Here is a 20,612-nt window from a genome sequence, read left to right on the forward strand (position 1 = left end):
AGGACACAGATGCCCATGGAGACAGCAAGAAGATCAGTGCTTATATCGCCCTTTTGGAATATAACTTGGTTTTCCCAGAGCGAGGAGATATTCTCCTACACTATGTAGCATGCACAGAGGAAGATGCTCCGTATGTCCTAAACCAATCGCTTTTCATGGATATGGAAGGAGTCAGGTAAGAAAAACACCCACAAAGCTGTTTCCTTTTCTTGGGTGAACATTTGGTTCCGAAATAAAAGTAGGCTTAAGTATGGGAAAGGCTCCAAGACTTTGGCCACCTCATGAGAAGAGAAGACTCCCTGGAAAAGACCCTGATGTTGGGAAAGATGGAGGGCACTAGGAGAAGGGGACGACAGAGGACGAGATGGTTGGACAGTGTTCTCGAAGCTACGAACATGAGTTTGACGAAACTGCGGGAGGCAGTGGAAGACAGGAGTGCCTGGCGTGCTCTGGTCCATGGGGTCACGAAGAGTCGGACACGACTAAACGACTAAACAAAAAAATGGGAAAGACTGCACATTCAGTATGGGTGATTATATTTCTGTGTTTAGCACAGCATGCATTTTTGGTTCTGCATTTTAACATGTAAAAAGGTAAAGGGACCCCTGACCATTAGGTCCAGTCGTGACCGACTTTGGGGTTGCGCGCTCATCTCGCATTATTGGCCGAGGGAGCCAGCGTATAGCTTCCAGGTCATGTGGCCAGCATGACAAAGCCACTTCTGGCAAACCAGGGCAGCACATGGAAACGCCGTTTACCTTCCCGCTGTAGCGGTTCCTATTTATCTACTTGCATTTTGACGTGCTTTCAAACTGCTAGGTTGACAGGAGCTGGGACCAAGCAATGGGAGCTCACCCCGTCACAGGGATTCAAATCGCCGACCTTCTGATCAGCAAGCCCTAGGCTCAGTGGTTTAACCACAGCGCCACCTGGGTCCTTGTAACATGTAGGATCTCTTAATTGAAAGTTGGGAAACAATCGCAAATTCTATAAGAGGCAAATAGCAGCACCTATCATCGGAATAGAGGGTTGCCTAGCAGAAACAGCATTAACCCTCTGTAGGCAAGAGGAAAGTGTCTTACAGTATTGCGCTTTCCACTGTGAATACAAAACATCACCTCTTGAGAACCGAAAAGATATCAGAGGGTAAAAAGACTCCTCCCTCTCAACTCTCCCTCAAAAACCATACATGATAAAGTGGGGCAAAATTATTTAATGCCAATTGTGAGTCATCACTAGGGACAGGGACTGGTTCACATTCAAAGGTGAACCTACCTAGTTTGGAGTTTCCAAAGCAACACAAGACCTGAAATGCAGCCATGTTTTGAAATGCGCACTTCTCTGAATTTTGCAATGAAAGTGTAAAACGTATATACTGTACTATGGTAAAGTGTGCATAAAAATGCATATATTAGTAAAAGTAACATACACGATGCACTATATTAGGGGAAATTGATTGCAAACTTGTACATATTAGGCAACATTGGATACAAACGTGTATATTAGGATATGAGTTTTCATGAGGCCTTTTTTATTAAAAAATTGCAAACTGATGTGGAAGTGTGGAGCAACAAGACTCATTTTCATCTCGAGGTTAAGCAAGGGACTCAAGCAAGAGAAATGAAAGTGCCACAGCAGCAAAATGAAGGTGTAAATTCACCCTCCGTTACATGGGAAATATGAAGGGAATGGATTTTGCACTCTCAGTGATGGGTTTCTTATGACCTCTTCTGACTTGAGACCCATTTCCCCTAACAAATTGCTCTTTCCTGCGATGAGAATGTTGGGAGTTTTCCTCTCCATGCCTGCTGCTATGATGTTTTCTACCTAGGCACTTGCCTCCTGAAAGCTTATCCTCTTCCTCTTTTCTGCTCACTTTTTTCTCTTAGCTTTGCAGCAGCTCTAGATGACAAGCCAATCCATGTCCCCAGAGTTCACCTGCATGGAAACATCCACTTCTGGAACAAGGATCGCCCCCCGGAAGAGAGGAAAGGGTCCTTCTTGGTGCTGCCGCTCGAAGATATCCGAAGAAGAGTCTTTGGTGTTCTTGGTCTGGACACTCTCCAGGACAAGAACGAGAAAACCATCTTTGTGCCCCACGAAATCCGTTTCTATCAGGTGAGGGCAGAAGGGAGGCTGCAAGGGGATTTAAAGGGACAGCCTGGCTGGATTCTGTGAGCAGTGGTACCTCGGTTTAAGTGCACAATTGGTTCCGGAAGTCTGTACTTAACCTGAAGCGAACTTTCCCATTGAAAGTAATGGGAAGCGAGTATCTCTCGCTTGGACTACTGCAATGCGCTCTACGTGGGGCTACCTTTGAAGGTGACCCGGAAACTACAACTAACCCAGAATGCGGCAGCTAGACTGGTGAATGGGAGCGGCCGCCGAGACCACATAACACCGGTCCTGAAAGACCTACATTGGCTCCCAGTACGTTTCCGAGCACAATTCAAAGTGTTGGTGCTGACCTTTAAAGCCCTAAACGGCCTCGGTCCAGTAGACCTGAAGGAGCGTCTCCTCCCCCATAGTTCTGCCCGGACACTGAGGTCCAGCGCCGAGGACCTTCTGGCGGTTCCCCTCGCTACGAGAAGCCAAGTTACAGGGAACCAGGCAGAGGGCCTTCTCGGTAGTGGCACCCACCCTGTGGAACGCCCTCCCACCAGAGGTCAAAGAGAACAACAACTACCAGACCTTTAGAAGGCATCTCAAGGCAGCCCTGTTTAGGGAAGCTTTTAATGTTTGATGGATTTCTGTATTTTAATATTTTGTTGGAAGCTGCCCAGAGTGGCTGGGGGAACCCGGCCAGATGGGCGGGGTATAAATAATAAATTATTATTATTATTATTATTATTATGGAAAGTGGATCAATCCGTTCCAGACGGGTCTGTGGAGTACTCAACCTGAAGCGTACTTAACCCGAAGTATGAGTGTAATTGGTTCTGGAGGTCTGTACTTAACCTGAAGCGTACTTAACCTGAAGCGAACTTTCCCATTGAAAGTAATGGAAAGTGGATCAATCCGTTCCAGACAGGTCCGCGGAGTACTTAAACTGAAAATACTCAAACCGAGGTGTGACTGTATGTGATTGCAGTGGCGTTGCCACTTCTGATGTGCTTAGTTTGATAACGTTCCTGCTTTAAAATTTCACATTGCTTCCAAACCAATTGTAAGACGTGTTCTTCCTCCAGGGGATTGCAAACACATTCAGCATAGCCTACCACCACATCCGCACCAAGGAAAGTATCATGCAGGTCATCATCACGGCTATGGGATGGCTCTTCACCCGCGTGTCGCAGCTTCAAACCGTCACTACATACTTCATGGAGCCTGGCGAAGACAGGGTAAGATGCTAGCAATTGCAAAGAGGACTGAGATAAAGTATGTGGAGCACTTAGGGAAAGCACAAAAAGGGGGCGGGACTTTTCTATTCATATTTTCCCCCAGTCTGTTTCTTTTAGGGACATAGGGAGCTGCTTCATACTGAGTCGGACCACTGGTCCATCTATCTCAGCATTAACTACACTGGCTGGCAGCAGCTCTCCAGGGTTTGAGACATTCCCAGGTCTATGTGGAGGTGCTATAGATTATAACTGGGAACCTTCTCCAGGGAAACAGGTGCTTTTTCACTAAGTTACAGCCCTTCCCGAACCGTTTTTCTAACAAATGGTACAATCTCAACCTCAGGCAGTCATTTAGCAGATAAAATCCACACCCACCCCAGGTCCTGTGCCATTGATCTTCACGTTAGGAAAAAGCTTCGCCTGCAAAATTTCTGCCTATGACAGTGCTGTATTAGGCACAGGAGGCCTTCCAAGTCTGTTCCACACCCTGTCTCCACATGTTTATCACCCCGGGTCTTCTCTTCAGCGTACAGTAGTACCTCGGTTTGTGAACGCAATCCGTTCCGCGAAGGCGTTCGCTTGCCGAGGCATTCACTCGCCGAAGGCACGCTTCTGCGCATGCGCAAAGCACCGATAGAGCGCTTCTGAGCATGCACGCGCTGCGCGCAGATCACTTATGCGCATGCGCGAGCTGCGCAGATCGCGCCTGCGCATCCGACGCCGCGGAACCCAGATGTAAACACTTCCGTGTCCGCGGCGTTCGTAAACGGAGGTTTTTGTAAACGGAGGTAGTCGTAAACCGAGGTTCCACTGTACAGAATATCCAAGGTGGTGGACTTCCCGAGAACAGAGACCAATAAAACAGAAATCAGAAAGTAAACTTCATCTTGCCCATTCTGTGGCTTTTAAAAACGCAGGGTATGTCACTGTGATGCCACACGGGATGTAGATGACACCATCAGCACCAGCATCTTAACTCATGGGTGGAGTTGGGTTTAATACGGTGAACTGCAGATTGGGGAGGTTATACTCCCATCTTTTGCTAGACTCCGAGGTTCCTGACAAGAGGAACTTCATCTTGACTACAGGTAGGTAGCCGTGTTGGTCTGAGTCGAAGCAAAATAAAAAAATTCCTTCAGTAGCACCTTAAAGACCAACTAAGTTTATATTTTGGTATGAGCTTTCGTGTGCATGCACATCTGAAGAAGTGTGCATGCACACGAAAGCTCATACCAAAATATAAACTTAGTTGGTCTTTAAGGTGCTACTGAAGGATTTTTTTTATTTTGCTTCATCTTGACTGTTGTTGCTGCTCCTCTTTGCATTATGAAATGCAGCTTCGAGTCGTGGCAATATGCACTTCTCCTGAAAACTTTTAAATAAAAGTCTTGAAAAGAAGTACAAGAAACATCTTCATTGTGTCTGATGGTCCTACCAAAGGCTTTGTGCAAAAAAAACCAAAAAACAATGTAGAGTTGATGCAAAAAGGTTTTCTGTGGTTAGTCCTTAGGCGATCAGCAGGTGGAGCTGATGTATTACTTAACTCTTCTTCAAGGGACTGAAGATTAAATTTCTACTTTGCAAGAAGCATCCTTTGATATCAAGATGGTATCACGCTTTTGGCAGCAACCTGGTGCCCTTCAGATATTCTAGACTACAACTTCTATCACGCCCAGCCTCTGGGGCTTCTAGTAGCCATATCATTTCATCTCCCTGAAACCCAATGACAAGCTGAGCTGCCGTGCCCGAAAGAATCCCCTCATTGACAGTAGCCAAGGCTGGCATAAGGGCTCAGCATTTTGGGGCACTTAGCAAATGCTCTCACAACTTAGCAGGTGGTGAGCCTTTGGCCATTCTCACTTAAGCAATGTGTGTTGTTAGCATGTTAGAATAGAACCTGTGGCCCTGGCTTCTGTGAGAGGCAGTTTATTGTTCTTCCACCCCAGTTCCAGTGAAACATTTTCTTATGAACAAACTAAATCTGGTTCTGCTCTGTTCAAACACTAGCATTCAGTTAGCATTTAAACACAAACCTACCCAGTTTGCACCTTTTTGAAACAATGCAAAACCGAAAAGCAGCCATTCTTTGAAATTCTCACTCCTCTTAATTTTGCAATGCCGCTTTCCAGCTAAGTGACGTGTACAAGGATGAATATGCAAACTGTACTTTAAAATGTCTATATTAATGAAAATAGCATACACAAATGCATTATATTAGGGGGAATTGCTTTGCAAAAATGTGTACATTAAGAAAAATTGCATAGAAAATATGTGTATCAGGATAAATTTGTACTTAACTGTATTTTTTTCGTGTATAAGACGCCCCCATGTATAAGATGCCCCCTATTTTTAGGACTCCAATTTAATAAAATAGGGGGGAGATTGCCCCGTGTGTAAGATGACCCACAGTTTTCCACATAATTTTAAAGTAAAAAAAACCTAGTCTTGTACACAGAAAAGTATGGTAAATACTGATGAATTTTCATAAACTTTTTTTTCAATGCAAGCTGATGTGGAAATGTAGAGAACTGAACTTAAGATGGGAAAAATGAGAAACTGAAACCAAAATCGACAGATTCCCTTACCCCTACTTGTATGTGTGCAGAAAACTCCAGGGTCCATCCCTGGCATTTCTGCTTGGGACCCTGGAGAGCTGCTGCCAATCCGAGTGCACAGTACTGGGCTAGGTGAGCAAACAGTCTGACCTGGCAAAAGTTAGCTTCATACAAAAATCTGTATTGTCCCTCATAATTTTTTAGTCTTTCTCCCCTCCCAAAATATTTACATGTCTATTTTTGAGGTGTTTTCCACCTGGCAAGCTCTTGGCACTTTCTCTTTTCAAGATGCACGACTATACCTTGCGCAAAGTAATGTCTTCAGACTTGAACGAGCCGGTGGAGGTCCATCTCCCTCCAGGTCCTGTGGTCAGAAGGAGAGATAACATATTCAGGTGAGCTTTATCACCATCATTATTTTAAATGCATCGGTCCCTTTTTTGCCATGTCAACTCAAAATGATTTACAATATAAAGGGCCTAATTATATGTTACATTAGTGATGTTGTGACTGGCCACCATGTGGTGGGTTCTTAAAAGTTTCCAGCCACGCAGAGGCACATGTCTGGTTGCTTCATGAATGCAGCGCACATGGAAGGTTAAGCATTCCCTCCCCAGCCGCCCTATTTTGCCTGCCTTGCTGTGAGGTGAGGTGCAGCCAGGATGTAAGAGAAGACAAGGTTCAGGGCAGACTCTGGGAAGCGCAAAACTCTGAAGGAAGAAGCTGAAACTGAGCCCTTTTGCACAGTAATAGCAGCAGGTGCAGGCTGTTTGTTGGCCCCACCAGAGCTGCAAGATATAGCCTTTTCCCAGCAGTTTCCTACTGCGACAAAGCAGGGGAGGCTCAGGGTCTTCTGCAGTGGAGACCTCTGAATCAGAAGATGGCAGTACCACATCCTTGATTTGTGGTGGGGAGGGGACACTGGCCCCACATATTCTTCTGGTAGCAGCACCTCTGGGACTGGCCCCTGTACTCCCTTCCCTTTCAGGTCTAGAGTCCTCGCCTCTAACTTCTGGTCCCTGATAATATTGGTCAAAAGCACAGTGTACGTTTTGTTTGGAGAATCTGGATTGTCGTCCGCTTGTAAACATACTGGTTGCAATCTGGATGCCAAAGCATGCTTGAGGCCCTTGTTGTGGTTGTTGTCAGATGAAACTCCGCAGGAACATGGGGCTCTGACTCCATTTGATTACTGGTTTGAGGGAAATTGTGCTTCTTTGCACTGAGAGAAAAGGATGTTGGATTACATGGGCCTTTGGCCTGATCCAGCAATGCTCTTCTTATGTCCTCATGGCTTCATATAGCAATCGATGCAGGAGCAGACACAACGATGTAGAGCCTGCGATATTGTCATTGGTCATCTCTTTTGTTTTAGAGATTACCTGTTCAAGTGCATAGACTGTTCAGTGGTGGTTACCATCTTTGTGTTTGAAGAGCATCATATTGCAGTTCCTCTGAGGAATCAGATGGGCCAGGCCATTGCAGTCTTTGACCTCAACCTTGGAGGCCGCCAAAAGCTACCAACCTGTGAGCACAGAGACCTGGAGAAGATGCTGAGGACAATACAGTCTGCCGTTTGTGAGATCCTGAAAGAGGATTCTGGAGAGAAAGATCCATTCTTCGTCTTGGGTATTGTGCACTTTAGACAGCAGAAAAATTCTGGTAGTCCAAAAGATTCAATATATTTACACTGGTCTCCAGAGCATATTCAAAGAAAATGGGAGCAGGGACAGGAAGTCAGACAGACTTGGATATATTATTTTATTGCTGGTTGAAACTGCGGAATTAAGGTTCTTGGAATAAAACTTCCAGGTTATAGATCTACTTGAGGCTGGCACCACCAGTAACAAAATCTGCTTTAGTTAATTTCTAAAAAGAGAGGTAGGGCTACCAGAAAATTTCATTCCCTGAGACCTGGAAGCCCTATTTGCTAATTTCAGATGCATAGAGACAAGCTGTGGTTTCTTAATGGTGAGGAAAATGTACTGTGCAAATGCTTAGGACCCTATCTTTGTTTTGTTTTTTTACTTTACAACATCTTTTACCACTGAGTCCACAAACTGGAAGCACTTGGTTCCTGGAATGAACCCAAAGATTCTAGAGCTGATCAGTGGAATCAAGCCTTGAAACATGTTCTACAGTCTCAAAGCAACTGTAGAGCTGTTTTAATTTTGCATCAGGGTACTGTATCCATTGTGAGCCAACAAGTTAAAAATGGCAAGTCTGTGGACAGTGCAAGTGTGTTCTTCTTACATATGTATTCCAAGCAGAATTTAAAATAACATAAAATGATTCCAAGTTCCTCTAGGAATTGTCCCCCTTAGGTACTCAGAGCATCTATGTAGATTGGCAGTTTGCTCTAGAGATGCTTCACTTTGTTTCCCAGGGTATGGTCTGAAGTCATATAAGGCCACCATCTAAGCAGGTCTGTGCCTCTACACAGCTCAGTGTCTGCTTTGCATGCAGAAAGTCCCAGATTTAATCCCCAACAGTATCTCCAGGTAGAGAAACTCTGGACAGCTGTTGCCAGTAAGTGCAGAAAACACTGAGCTAAATATACCAATGGTCCAACTTGCTATAAAGAAGCTCCCAGTGTTTCTATAGCCTTAAACGTGGGCGTAGCCAGGATTTTTGTTAGGAGGGGCAGGCGTTTTGTTGAGGGGGGCAGAGCCTATGTTAGCTATGTTTTTTTATTGATTGGGGGGCAGCTACCCCTCCCTGCCCTCTTTACTTAAAGGCTAATTATTCAAACGTTGGCTTGTCATTCCAGAGGCAGAGTATGTGGGGGACTGGAGGCGTGGGGGAGTCCTCTTCTACCGATACATGCTGCAGGAGTTACAGAATTGCATCTGGAATCTCGACCCTTTCTTGTCCTTCAGTGAAATAAGGTGCTTTGAAAAGCCACCCAACCTAGTGCATACAATACTTAAGTGTGTACTGCTGATTTTGTACCCCCAGTGGGCTGGTACGCAGGAGGTTGAGGACTGGAATTGTTGCATAGAGGTGAGAATCCTGAAAAAGCATGAAGCCCAGATTTCCCAGCCACTCTTTATGTTTTTCTTATAAACCTCCTAACATTTCTGTTACTTGCACTACAGAAAATTGATGGAGAACTTATTGAAAACATTTGCTACTTTGACCCAACTGCTCCCTATGTGGAGGTTCGACCAGAAACTCTGTACAGTTGCCTCCATGGTAAGTGTATTATATTTTACATAATGGTGGAACTGCCTGATGAGATTGACATAAGAACTCTGCTGGATGAATCAAAGGTCTATATAGTCCAACACCCTATTTCCCACACTGGGCAAAAGGACACCTATAAGATCAGGCATCCCCAAACTGCGGCCCTCCAGATGTTTTGGCCTACAACTCCCATGATCCCTAGCTAACAGGACCAGTGGTCGGGGAAGATGGGAATTGTAGTCCAAAACATCTGGCGGGCCGAAGTTTGGGGATGCCTGTATAAGATGGAAGTCTACAAACAGGTCGTGGGGATCATAGTTCTCTCCCACTGCTGTTCAGTATACGGGTGCCTTATTTCAAAAAGTGAACATCAAAAGTTGTTGAGCTCAATTTTTTTGTGATAATCAATGCTGCTGACATGGGCTGCCATATATCTGGATTTTCCCAAAAATTCCAGCATTTTCCGCCGGGATGCTGTTTACGGGTACTTATTACCAGCTATGTCCAGGAAATTCCGAACATATGGCAACCCTATGACAGTAGAGAGTACTACCATCATGACTAGTTTCCAATGGTAGTCTTATCTTCCATGAGTTTGAAAACTAAAAGTTAATGGCTGTAGTGATCACATCTTGTAGCAGTTAATTCTGTAAACTAGCTGTGCCTACCGGTAGTTGGGACAACAGAGTAGCAAACAGAACAGAAGGGAAACTCTGTGCAGGCTGCACAGAACAGAAAGGGAAACTTAAAACTTAATTCCTAGTCCACACAAAAGCCACTGTATACTGTATTCATGGCTCTCTGTATTCAAGGCTTGCTCTTTCACTGCTACAATTGAGCTGGGTATATACAGTGCACTGTATTTCCAAAGCACATTTGAAGCATATTTCCTCCCTCAAAGAATTCTGAGCATCACAGTTTACTCCTCAGGGGGTTCCAGCAACCCTTAACAATCTACAGTGCCCATAATTCTTTGAGGGGATTGGATGTGCTTCAAATGTGCTTGAAAAGTATACTTTGTATTCAGATTTCATTCTACCTTTTGTTCATACAGCTAACTTTGTTCTGAACTTCAGATGTGACTGACAACATTCACTATATTTTCCATTTAAGTACCAAAGCCATGTTTTTCTCCCAGTCTGGCTTTTCCACCTGCTGGTGGGCATACAGACTCAAGTCATGATGCAGCTGCAAATTAGGAGTGGCATAGCTTGCAAACGCTAACCACATTTAAGGAAAACTCATTTTGAGATTGCATCCCAAAATGCCGTTAGCAGCTGATTTAATGTGCAACCCTAATCCATACGAGAGCCCCAACAACTCAACAATCCACCATAATGTCCACCCCGGTAGTTGTTCATGAGAAACTCACTAAATGGGATCTAAATGTTCCTACACAAGGTTTTGTGCATGCACCAGCAAGTCCTAGGAATCATTCCTTCCCACAGGGCCCTGGAAATGAGTCAAGTGAAACATCATGGTCATGAAGCTATGGGTACACCAATGATTAATTTTATGGGGATTGGCACAAAGGGATAGCACATGACACCAGACATCTTTGCTGAATTGTGCAATGGTAGACCTGGAAGATGTAAGCCAACTAGCATGTTGCGATTTTTTAAAAAAAAAATTCAATTAGGTGCACGCAGAAAAGCTGTGTGGAAGTTTCGCTCAGCTCCATTGGAGTACCTCTACAACTGGGTGAACACCTGCCTATCATTAATAGAGCTGGCAAAGAAGCTTCAGCATCGTCAGAGCATGGCAACATCATCTACAGCTCTCATCACTCCCACCCTGTCTCGGTCGCTTAGGTCATCTCAGGTTTCGGCAAACACAAACTACACTTTTGCTGTTCCTTTAGTTTAATTTTTTTTTTGTAATTTTTTTTAAAAGAAAAGCATTTAGATAGTTTTTAAACACCCCCTTTTTATTCATAGTTGGTGCTTGTTGAGTGTGTCCATGTGCTTTTGGATGTGAAATTACACTTCTTTGTCAAGCTAGATAAGAGCCTTAAAAATGTTCAGAGGTAAATGTTCTGATGCAATAGGTGGAATAAAGTGACCTTCAGGGGCCAGGTGGATTGCTCCCAACTTCCATTTAATTCTGACAGCAGAGGGGGTGGATTAGAGGGAAGGGAAATTACAACTTGTACCTCTTTCAAGTTTACACAATTCACAAATGATTAAAAAGAGGCAGCAGGCAGAAGGAGAAAAGAGCTTCAAAATTAAATTGTGTATTTAGCAAAGCTCTTCTTTCTGAAGTGGCTTTTTAGAAGTCATTTTAAGCTTGACATGATGAAGGGACAGTTTGTGTTTCACTTGTTCCCAAGGGGAAGCACACCTACGCTCTCATTTTAAGGCAACTAAGAGCTTTTCCATTGGCTAGAGCCTGAGATGACAACACTTTTCAGTGTTCTGATGCAAGATTCCATCTTTGCAATAATTTATCTTTCAGCAGAATCTTTTTTTAATAAAATTTGGGGAAATTAAAAGTTTTCTCTCCGTTCTTTAGCTGACAAAAAAACAATGACATATCTACCTAATATTCTGTAATTTGAGATTATAGGTTGCTTTTAACGTTGCCTGATAAATTGATTACAGTGTTATTACAATTTGTGATTCCTCTGATTATCTGATGCTTGAACAACAGCAAGTGAATATCTGCAGGGGGCTGGGGTGTGTGTGTGTGACATTTCAAGCACTTTGCAATGCCGTTCCTGGGAACAGTGTCCTTAGCAAAATATTGATACCAAAAAGTCTTTGTCAGCTCAGAATTCGTTCACCAGCAATTCTGCACTAATACAAATAGCTTTTTATAATAAAAAAGAGGGTTGGAAATGTTTGCATATGTCTACATGATGCATCTTTAAAGGTTAAGTGACAGATGAGGCTATGGACTACAGTACTTGAAAGGCACAAGGAGCTGCCTTTTGCCTCTTGCTCTTTGGGGCTCCGTTGGCGACATCCCTGCCCTTCCTATTTACCGGGGAAGTTGCTGGAGGAGGGGACATGTTGATGATTTGCATTGCGGGGTCCTGGTGCGAGTTTTGCGGGGGTCAGCACCCCACAGCTGAGAGTTGAAATGGGGACAGGAGCGGGTTACTCCAGAGGGGCGGGAGTGTCAAGCTGTGCGAGCTTCATGCCCCAAGGAGGAGTCTTTGTCTTCTCCATGCGGCTGCCGGGGATGGAACCTGAGACCTTTTCAGGAAAGAAATGGAATTATAGAGCTTGTTTGGAGGGGAGGAACATAATTTTTTCGGGGGGGGGGGTAGAGGAAGAATCCCTTTTTGCTACTCATTCCTCCCCCTGGGTCAATGAGCTCTGCTTCCTAGAGAGGAAATAAGTTGTTGTTGTTTTTTTTAAAAAGGGAGAGGCACGGTTAGAGGGGAAGGGTCTCCACCCTCATTTTCGGAAGAGAAGAGGCCTGGAAAGGAGGAGGAAGAGGGCTGCTTAATTGGGAGGTTTGGGGAGGGAGAGAAGAGTGCGCTTCTCCTCCCCTTGCATCTACAAACAGGGGGGAGGGGGGTTGGGGAGTGAGAGGAAGGTAGAGAAGGGCTCCCCTCCCCAATTCCTTCTGTTGATCAGAAGAGTGGGAGAAGGGCTGATGGGGGGGGGGGGCTCCTTCCAATGTTTGCATTGCAAGATCCTTTTTGCAGGGCAGAGATGAAGCCAGCCTTGTGGGTAGGGGGAGCCGAAGACATTTGCTGCCTGAGAGGAACCAGAGAAGGGCCCAAAGCAGCCCTACTGGGCCACTGAGAAGTCACCTGGGGACAACTATCTTCTCCCCACCCAAAAAGAAAGGCGTGGTCTTAGACACAGCCTCTCCAACACTGTTTTATGGATTGCGGCACATCCACCAGCAGGCTGGACTCTGTGACTTCTGTGTTATTGGGGGGGGGAATGGGGTTTGGTTTTGACAGCTCCCCAACTCCATCCAGGTGAAAAGAACAATTCTTCGGCTACGCTACCTAAGCGCTTTCCAATTTGCTGGAGTCTAGCCTTGCAGATGCTGAATTGATCATAAAATGTGAGACCGCAGCCAAGCATTGAGGAAGCAAATCAATGGCCAGAATCATTTATTTGTTGCAACTAAGGTCTCCATCTCTTAAGGAGAGCAAAAAAGAAAATTCCCAGAACAAAGATTACATGAGTTTTTAAAAGTTCCCACAACACATTTCTCACAGTGTCATCAAAACATCACAGGTATGTCACAGAAGAGGAGTGGCGTTGGGCAGAAATCTACACGTCCTCGTCAATTACACCTTGTTTCAACATCCATCTAATGCAAGGAAAAGAAAATTCCCCCATCATTTAGCCTGGACACTGAGGTCCACTTCCGAGGGTCTTCTGGCAGTTCCCTCACATTTACAGAGTACCAGGCAGAGGGCCTTCTCAGTAGTGGCACCCTCCCTGTGGAACACATGCCCCCATCAGATGTCAAAGAGAGAAAGAATGACATAACTTTTGGAAGACCTCTGAAGGCAGCCCTGTTCAGGAGCAGGGCGGGGGTCTCTCAGACGTGGAGGCTTCACACTGAGAGATCCCCGCCTCCACTCCTGCTGGCATGCAAGTAGGAGCTGGAGCAGGCAGCTCTCAGATGCAGCTTCCGGGCTGCCTCCACCTTCCCCAACCCCAGCAACTATTCAGCCTGGCTGCCTTCATGGGGTTGCAGGGGATCTGATGCGGAGGTGGGGGCTCCCTTAAACTTCCCCCTTAATGGAAAGTGTTTGCAGCCGCAAACCCCTTAATGGAAAGTGTAACTGAGCATGCAGCTCCCCAGCTCAGTAGCCCCAATCCAGCTCCTGTTCCCGTGCAAGCAGCAACGCTGCCTAGAGGAGCAGCCTGATCCCACTCCTACTTGCCTGCAGCAGGAACAGGCTGGGGGGGTGGGGGCAACATCCCTTGGTTGGTCGCTTGTCGCCTGTCCCGCCTTCCCTCACAAGGAAAACGGAAGTGTGGCACTCAAAACCGAAGTTATGCTCAGAACAGAGCATGTTTGGCTTCCAAAAAAAGTTCCAAAACCAGAACACTCATTTCCGGGTTTGAAGTGTTCAGGTTCCAAGTAGTTTGAGAAATAAACTGTACTACTGTATTTATTTTTCCCAATTTGAACTTTATTTGAACTGGTCTCAGGAGATAGACCATTCCATCAGGTCGGAGCCAGTGTTGAAAAGGCCCTGGTTCTAGTTGAGGCTAATCTGATTTCCTTCGGGCCCGGGACCTCTAAGGTGTTACTATTTATGGACCTTAATGTCCTCTGTGGGGCATACTGGGAGAGACGGTCCCATAAGGGTCCTAGGCCGTAAAGGGCTTTAAAGGTCAAAACCAGCCCCTTAAATCTGACCCGGGAGCCAGTGCAGCTGGAAAAGCACTGGGTGAATATACTCCCATGGCAGGGACCCCGTGAGGAGCCTCACTGCAGCAGTACAACAGCAGTCAAAAAGAAAAAAAGTGAAACACACAGAAAAAATAGATAGACAGTTTAAATTGCTGTGTTGGCACTTTATGATAAATAAGTGGGTTTTGCATTGAAGTTTGGGTACTCGGTCTCTAAAAGGTTCGCCATTGCTGCCCTAGGAGCATGTCCAGTTGCAAAGGTGGAGGGAGGCTTTCCACCCTCAGTGCCCAGGGGTGGCTCCTGCTTTGGGGCAGCTGGTAGATTGGGTGGAAGTTGACCCTTAGCACTCAAAGGTTTGGGACCTGCCTGCTAAGGTCCATGGGGTCACGAAGAGTCGGACACGACTAAACAACAACAACAACCCCCGTGTGAGTCCGTTGATGAATTCTAAGTTTTCCACTGTCAATGAAGCTCTTTCCACACTCCTTGCATTTAAATGGTTTCTCTCCTGTGTGAGTCCGCTGATGAATTCTAAGCCCTCCACTCTGACTATAGCTCTTTCCACACTCCAAACATTTAAATGGTTTCTCCCCAGTGTGGGTCCGTTGATGAATTCTAAGCTCTCCACTCTGACTATAGCTCTTTCCACACTCCATACATTTAAATGGTTTCTCCCCCGTGTGAGTCCGTTGATGAATTCTAAGGTGTCCACTCTGACTGTAGCTCTTTCCACACTCCATACATTTAAATGGTTTCTCCCCAGTGTGGGTCCGTTGATGAATTCTAAGCCCTCCACTCTGACTATAGCTCTTTCCACACTCCAAACATTTAAATGGTTTCTCCCCAGTGTGGGTCCGTTGATGAATTCTAAGCTCTCCACTCTGACTGTAGCTCTTTCCACACTCCATACATTTAAATGGTTTCTCCCCCGTGTGAGTCCGCTGATGAATTCTAAGGTGTCCACTGTCAATGAAGCTCTTTCCACAGTCCTTGCATTTAAATGGTTTCTCTCCTGTGTGAGTCCGCTGATGAATTCTAAGCTCTCCACTCTGACTATAGCTCTTTCCACACTCCATACATTTAAATGGTTTCTCCCCCGTGTGAGTCCGTTGATGAATTCTAAGGTGTCCACTCTCAGTGAAGCGCTTTCCACATTCTATGCATTTAAATGGTTTCTCCCCCGTGTGAGTCCGTTGATGAATTCTAAGATTTCCACTCTGACTGTAGCTCTTTCCACACTCCATGCATTTAAATGGTTTCTCCCCAGTGTGGGTCCGTTGATGAATTCTAAGCTCTCCACTCTGACTGTAGCTCTTTCCACACTCCATACATTTAAATGGTTTCTCCCCCGTGTGAGTCCGTTGATGAATTCTAAGGTGTCCACTCTCAGTGAAGCGCTTTCCACATTCTATGCATTTAAATGGTTTCTCCCCCGTGTGAGTCCGTTGATGAATTCTAAGATTTCCACTTTTACTGAAGCTCTTTCCACACTCCATGCATTTAAATGGTTTCTCCCCAGTGTGGGTCCGTTGATGAATTCTAAGCTCTCCACTCTGACTGTAGCTCTTTCCACACTCCATACATTTAAATGGTTTCTCCCCAGTGTGGGTCCGTTGATGAATTCTAAGCTCTCCACTCTGACTGTAGCTCTTTCCACACTCCATACATTTAAATGGTTTCTCCCCTGTGTGAGTCCGTTGATGAATTCTAAGGTGTCCACTCTGACTGCAGCTCTTTCCACACTCCATACATTTAAATGGTTTCTCCCCCGTGTGAGTCTGTTGATGAATTCTAAGGTGTCCACTCTCAGTGAAGCGCTTTCCACATTCTATGCATTTAAATGGTTTCTCCCCCGTGTGAGTCCGTTGATGAATTCTAAGATTTCCACTTTTACTGAAGCTCTTTCCACACTCCATGCATTTAAATGGTTTCTCCCCAGTGTGGGTCCGTTGATGAATTCTAAGCTCTCCACTCTGACTGTAGCTCTTTCCACACTCCATACATTTAAATGGTTTCTCCCCTGTGTGAGTCCGTTGATGAATTCTAAGGTGTCCACTCTGACTGTAGCTCTTTCCACACTCCATACATTTAAATGGTTTCTCCCCCGTGTGAGTCTGTTGATGAATTCTAAGGTTTCTACTATAAGTGAAGCACTTTCCACATTCTATGCACTTAAATGGTTTCTCCCCCGTGTGAGTCTGCTGATGAATTCTAAGTTTTTCACTGTCAATGAAGCTCTTTCCACACTCCTTGCATTTAAATGGTTTCTCTCCTGTGTGAGTCCGTTGATGAATTCTAATTTTTTCACTCTGGCTGAAGCTCTTTCCACACTCCATACTTTCAAATTGTTTATCCTCTCTCTTTTCACACTCCATGTATTTATATGGTTTCATCGTTATTCCCATTGGACATGGCCCCACAGAATTCTGACTGCCTTCTCCATTGTCTTCTTTCAACCGGGGGGAGGGGGAGAAAATCCTATTTGTTTTCTAGGAAGAGAACAAAGGAATATTACACACATCAATTAGCACCTTCTCTTATTTTAACATCTCATACATTATCTCCTGTCCGCCATATGTTGCAAATTTTTAGGAAAGGCAAATGAAATAATGTTAAATAATGGTCATGCATCATCAGCCTTTCATAAACCTTAATCAACGTTAATGAAGCAGCATTATCTCAGAATACGGTTGAACTGTGGGGTTTACTTTTTATAAAAAGTGGTTTCTCGTGCTCGCTTCGGCAGCACATATACTAAAATTAGAACGATACAGAGAAGATTAGCATGGCCCCTGCGCAAGGATGACACGCAAATTCGTGAAGCGTTCCATATATATATATATTTTAAAAAAGTGGTTTCTCACAAGAAAGGGAGCTGCTCTATGTCCATGAACCTGCCCACTATTCATTAGGGTCCTAAGTTCATCATGAATTTCTTCATCCTCTGCACAATAATCCTCCAGCCCTGCTGAGTGTGGGCACATTGGATTTACAGTGTTAGGGTCTAGATACCAATCATAATCCCTGGGAAATTTCTCAAGAACCCTTAAGATCCAGTTCCACCAACTCCCAAATAACACTGAGCCCTAGAGCAGTGGTAGTGAACCTATGGCACGCGTGCTACAGTGGGCACGCGGAGCCCTCACTGCTGGCGCGCGCGCTATCGGCCCATCCATGCTGTTGTTTTTTCCATTTGAGCTCCTGCTCCTCCCCACGCTACTGCGGACATCCACTGCTTAAACCCGTAAGTTTTTTTTTGCTGGTAGCCAGCAATTGTGTTCGGCGATAGGCCTGTTTTTTAATTGGCTGCAGCAGTGGCTGTTTCTAATTGGGCATGATAGTGTTCGTTATTTGACCCTCATGATTTTCCCCCTGCACTTTTTCAGTGCTGCGTGGTAGTTCCCAGCTCCCCCCTCCAACCCAGCCTCACCCCTTTGTAGCGGCAACGTTGCGGAGGGAGGGAGGAAGATGGGGAAGACCACGCCAGGCGTTGGCAGGCAGCCTGTTGGGCTGGCTGGGGTGGGGGGCTCTCCCTCTCCTCCTGGCCGCTGCTGCTCACCCAGCCTCAGAGCTGCTCCGTCCTCCTCATCACAGGAGCCCAAGAGCGAGCGAGCCAGCTAGCTGGGGAGGCGCACCCAGCGGGGGGGGGGGGGAAGGAGGGGAGGGAGATGGTGAGAACCGCAGCAATTTTTCTGTTCTGTCTCTCCCGAAAAAAGCTCAACAACTTTGGGAACTGTGATAAATAAGTGGGTTTTGGTATGCAGTTTGGGCACTTGGTTTCCAAAAGGTTCGCCACCACTGCCCTAGAGGAACCTTCTATGCTGAGGTGAGGCACCTCTTGCCTTCCAGATGTGGTTGGACACAAAGTACCATCATCCCAAGGAAAGATGGCATATGGCCAGGGATTACCTAATGGGATGCACTTTCCCCTTCTTCCCCCTCTTCTGAAAATGCTGAATATTAGTATTTCATTTCCTCCTTCTTCCGTGATCTCCAAGATCTTCCTGATATAGTCCAACTGCACATATTCCCAATTCATCCAGCACCATTTACTTCCGGAGGCTGCTGTATTGTGTCTGGCAATGGGACAGCACCTTCCACTGCATAAGAGAATAGAGAGTTAAATCAGGCCAGGCCAAATGGCACTCAGCTCAGTCCCTTCCTTGCCCCTCTCTGCATCTGCTGCCTCAGGGGGCTGCCTCAGTCTCCCTCATGGTGGAGCAGGCCCTGAGAACAGCCTTCTCTCTGCCCTCCAAAACACAGGAAACATAACAAAGAAGACCTTGGAGTGTAACTCTGGAACACAACAACAACAACAACAACAACAACAACAACAACAACAACAACAACAACAACAACAACAACAACAACAACAACAACAACACAACTGGTTGTAAGTCACTTTGGGCTGCCCTGAGCAACAGAAAGCAACTAATAGATTCAATAAATAAATAAATAAGTTGTAGTAATAATTACACAGGCTGGGGGGAGGGAGGAACCCCACTAATTTCCATAACAATCTTCCCAATCCCTTAAATCCCACAGAATTAAGAGATCTGATATAGTGGGAATGGAGAGAAGGAGTGGGGCACAGTTATATGTCTGGGTAGGAACCCTTTCAATGCTTCTCCACAGAAACACAGGCATATGGGAAATAATAAAGTGGGCTTCCTCCCTTTCCTCTTTCCAATGGTTGGACTCAACAGGCCCCAGCGCCCAATGCAGCAGCTGATCTGGGACTTATGGCAGGGCAAGAACTGAGCTTCAAGGGAGGAGAGGGTGGGTAGATCGGGCCTCCTGTTCAGGGATCTCTCCCTGGTTGACTCGAAGCAGATTCCTGGGCAGGAGGGAGAAGTCAAGGCAGGCAGCCAAAAAGTCTCTCTCTCTTTCTCCAAGATGGCTTCGATTCATCCCCCGGGGAGGCTTCCCTTCCTCCCTCAGCCCCCTAACTTCCTCCGCCCTCCTCCCTCCGTCCCTGAGGGTCTCCTTTGCCCAGAGGCCCCCCTGGCCGGCTCACCCTTCGTGCCAATTGCTCCCAAGCGCTCCCACCTCCCCATCCAGAGGGGCCTCGCAAGAAGAGTGGGAGATGAGGGAGACAGAGTGGGGTCTCTATCCAGGCCTCTCTCGCCTCCTTTAACCCTTCCATGGACTCCCTCTCTCTGATTCTCCATTAAGGGGACCCATTAAGGCACGCCTCGGCACCCGCGCGGAACCAGGATCGCGGCGCCCCAGGGATTCCTGCCAGGGAGAACCCAGAACTCGCAGAGAAGCGCGGAACTGGGGCCTCGGTGCTCGGTTCAAGTCTCAGCCCTTCCACAGAAGGGAGGGGGGAGCACTCCCCTACTTTCCTTTCATCCCCCCCCCGCCCCAAATCCTGCCCTCCCTTCCCAGCTGCCCTGTTTGCAGATTAAGGGAGAGAAAAAGCGCATCCTTCTCTCTCTCCCCCCCCCCACCCACCCACAATATACAGTATAGATATATTTTGCACCTCTTTTTCCTCCTCCTCTACAGACCTGCTCCTCTTCCAGGAATGCGGATGGAGGCCCCTCCCCTCCAACCTTGGCTCTCCCCCCCACTCCAAATCTTCCTGCCTCTCTAGGAAGCAGAGCTCACTGACCCATGGGGAGGAATGGGTGACGTGAGTGACGCCTCCCTCGCAGAACACATAAATTCCATTCCCCGTTGCCTGTTGATTGGAAATGCCCTGTGTATCTAAAGCACGCGCAGCGTGATCCTAAGCAGGGTTGAATGCAAGAGCAAAACAAAACTCTGAAGCAAGCTTTCCCCACGCCCCTTGCCGGCAATACAGTCTTTATCATTTACACTGCCCTAGGAAAGACCTCAGTTGAACCCAGTGGGACTTATTTCAGAGTAAAGCCGGTCGCGAGGGATCGGGGCCCTCCCTGCCTCGGGCTTCAAAAGAACTTCCAGATGCCTCCCCAACCTGATCCCAGAGTTTGATGTACCCTTCTGCGGTAATGGGAAGGGATAGCCTTTAGGGTCTGGGATTAATTTTGAGGGAAAGAACAAATTAATCCCCGCCTTGAGCTATACTTCACTCAATGAGAAAGAAAGAAAGAAAGAAAGAAAGAAAGAAAGAAAGAAAGAAAGAAAGAAAGAAAGAAAGAAAGAAAGAAAGAAAGAAAGAAAGAAAGAACTAGACCAGGCATCCCCAAACTTCGGCCCTCCAGAT

The 20,612-nt window shown here is 46.2% G+C and overlaps 2 protein-coding genes and 1 non-coding gene across 6 annotated transcripts in view; 2 read left to right on the forward strand and 1 right to left on the reverse strand.

Annotated features, from left to right (window-relative positions):
* EFCAB5 (EF-hand calcium binding domain 5) overlaps nt 1–20,612 on the forward strand; it is a 73,245-nt gene that overhangs the window by 33,796 nt on the left and 18,837 nt on the right. For 2 of the 3 annotated variants that reach the window (XM_035139929.2, XM_060268319.1), the window contains exons 14-21: nt 3–175; nt 1,890–2,118; nt 3,189–3,341; nt 6,185–6,291; nt 7,272–7,525; nt 8,667–8,899; nt 8,995–9,091; nt 10,722–12,203. In XM_035139929.2, the coding sequence (XP_034995820.2) occupies nt 3–175; nt 1,890–2,118; nt 3,189–3,341; nt 6,185–6,291; nt 7,272–7,525; nt 8,667–8,899; nt 8,995–9,091; nt 10,722–10,948 (1,473 nt within the window). In that variant the 3' untranslated portion in view covers nt 10,949–12,203. Of the gene's footprint in view, nt 1–2; nt 176–1,889; nt 2,119–3,188; nt 3,342–6,184; nt 6,292–7,271; nt 7,526–8,666; nt 8,900–8,994; nt 9,092–10,721; nt 12,204–20,612 lie in introns of those variants that run through there. The other variant, XM_060268320.1, reaches the window with a different exon arrangement.
* Nucleotides 13,141–19,989, reverse strand: LOC118096784 (oocyte zinc finger protein XlCOF6-like). 2 transcript variants are annotated; one of them, XM_060268322.1, is made up of 3 exons: nt 19,908–19,989; nt 18,329–18,519; nt 13,141–16,908 (listed from the first exon to the last, which is right to left on the reverse strand). In XM_060268322.1, exon 3 carries the CDS (start codon nt 16,822–16,824, stop codon nt 14,824–14,826), a length of 2,001 nt encoding a protein of 666 aa, XP_060124305.1. In that variant the 5' UTR covers nt 16,825–16,908; nt 18,329–18,519; nt 19,908–19,989; the 3' UTR covers nt 13,141–14,823. The 2 variants fall into 2 exon arrangements, with proteins under 2 accessions (XP_060124305.1, XP_060124304.1); XM_060268321.1 differs by lacking the exon at nt 19,908–19,989 and having other exon boundaries at nt 18,329–19,803.
* Nucleotides 17,150–17,256, forward strand: LOC118078713 (U6 spliceosomal RNA). Its single transcript, XR_004691769.1, has one exon. It is a non-coding gene; the product is annotated as a U6 spliceosomal RNA (small nuclear RNA).

This window comes from Zootoca vivipara, chromosome 15 (assembly GCF_963506605.1).
Source record: "Zootoca vivipara chromosome 15, rZooViv1.1, whole genome shotgun sequence".
Lineage (NCBI taxonomy): Eukaryota > Metazoa > Chordata > Lepidosauria > Squamata > Lacertidae > Zootoca > Zootoca vivipara.

Bases quoted from the DNA above. Each gene is read 5' to 3' on its own strand.
- LOC118096784 (XM_060268322.1), bottom strand. From the start codon at position 16,824: ATGGGAATAACGATGAAACCATATAAATACATGGAGTGTGAAAAGAGA.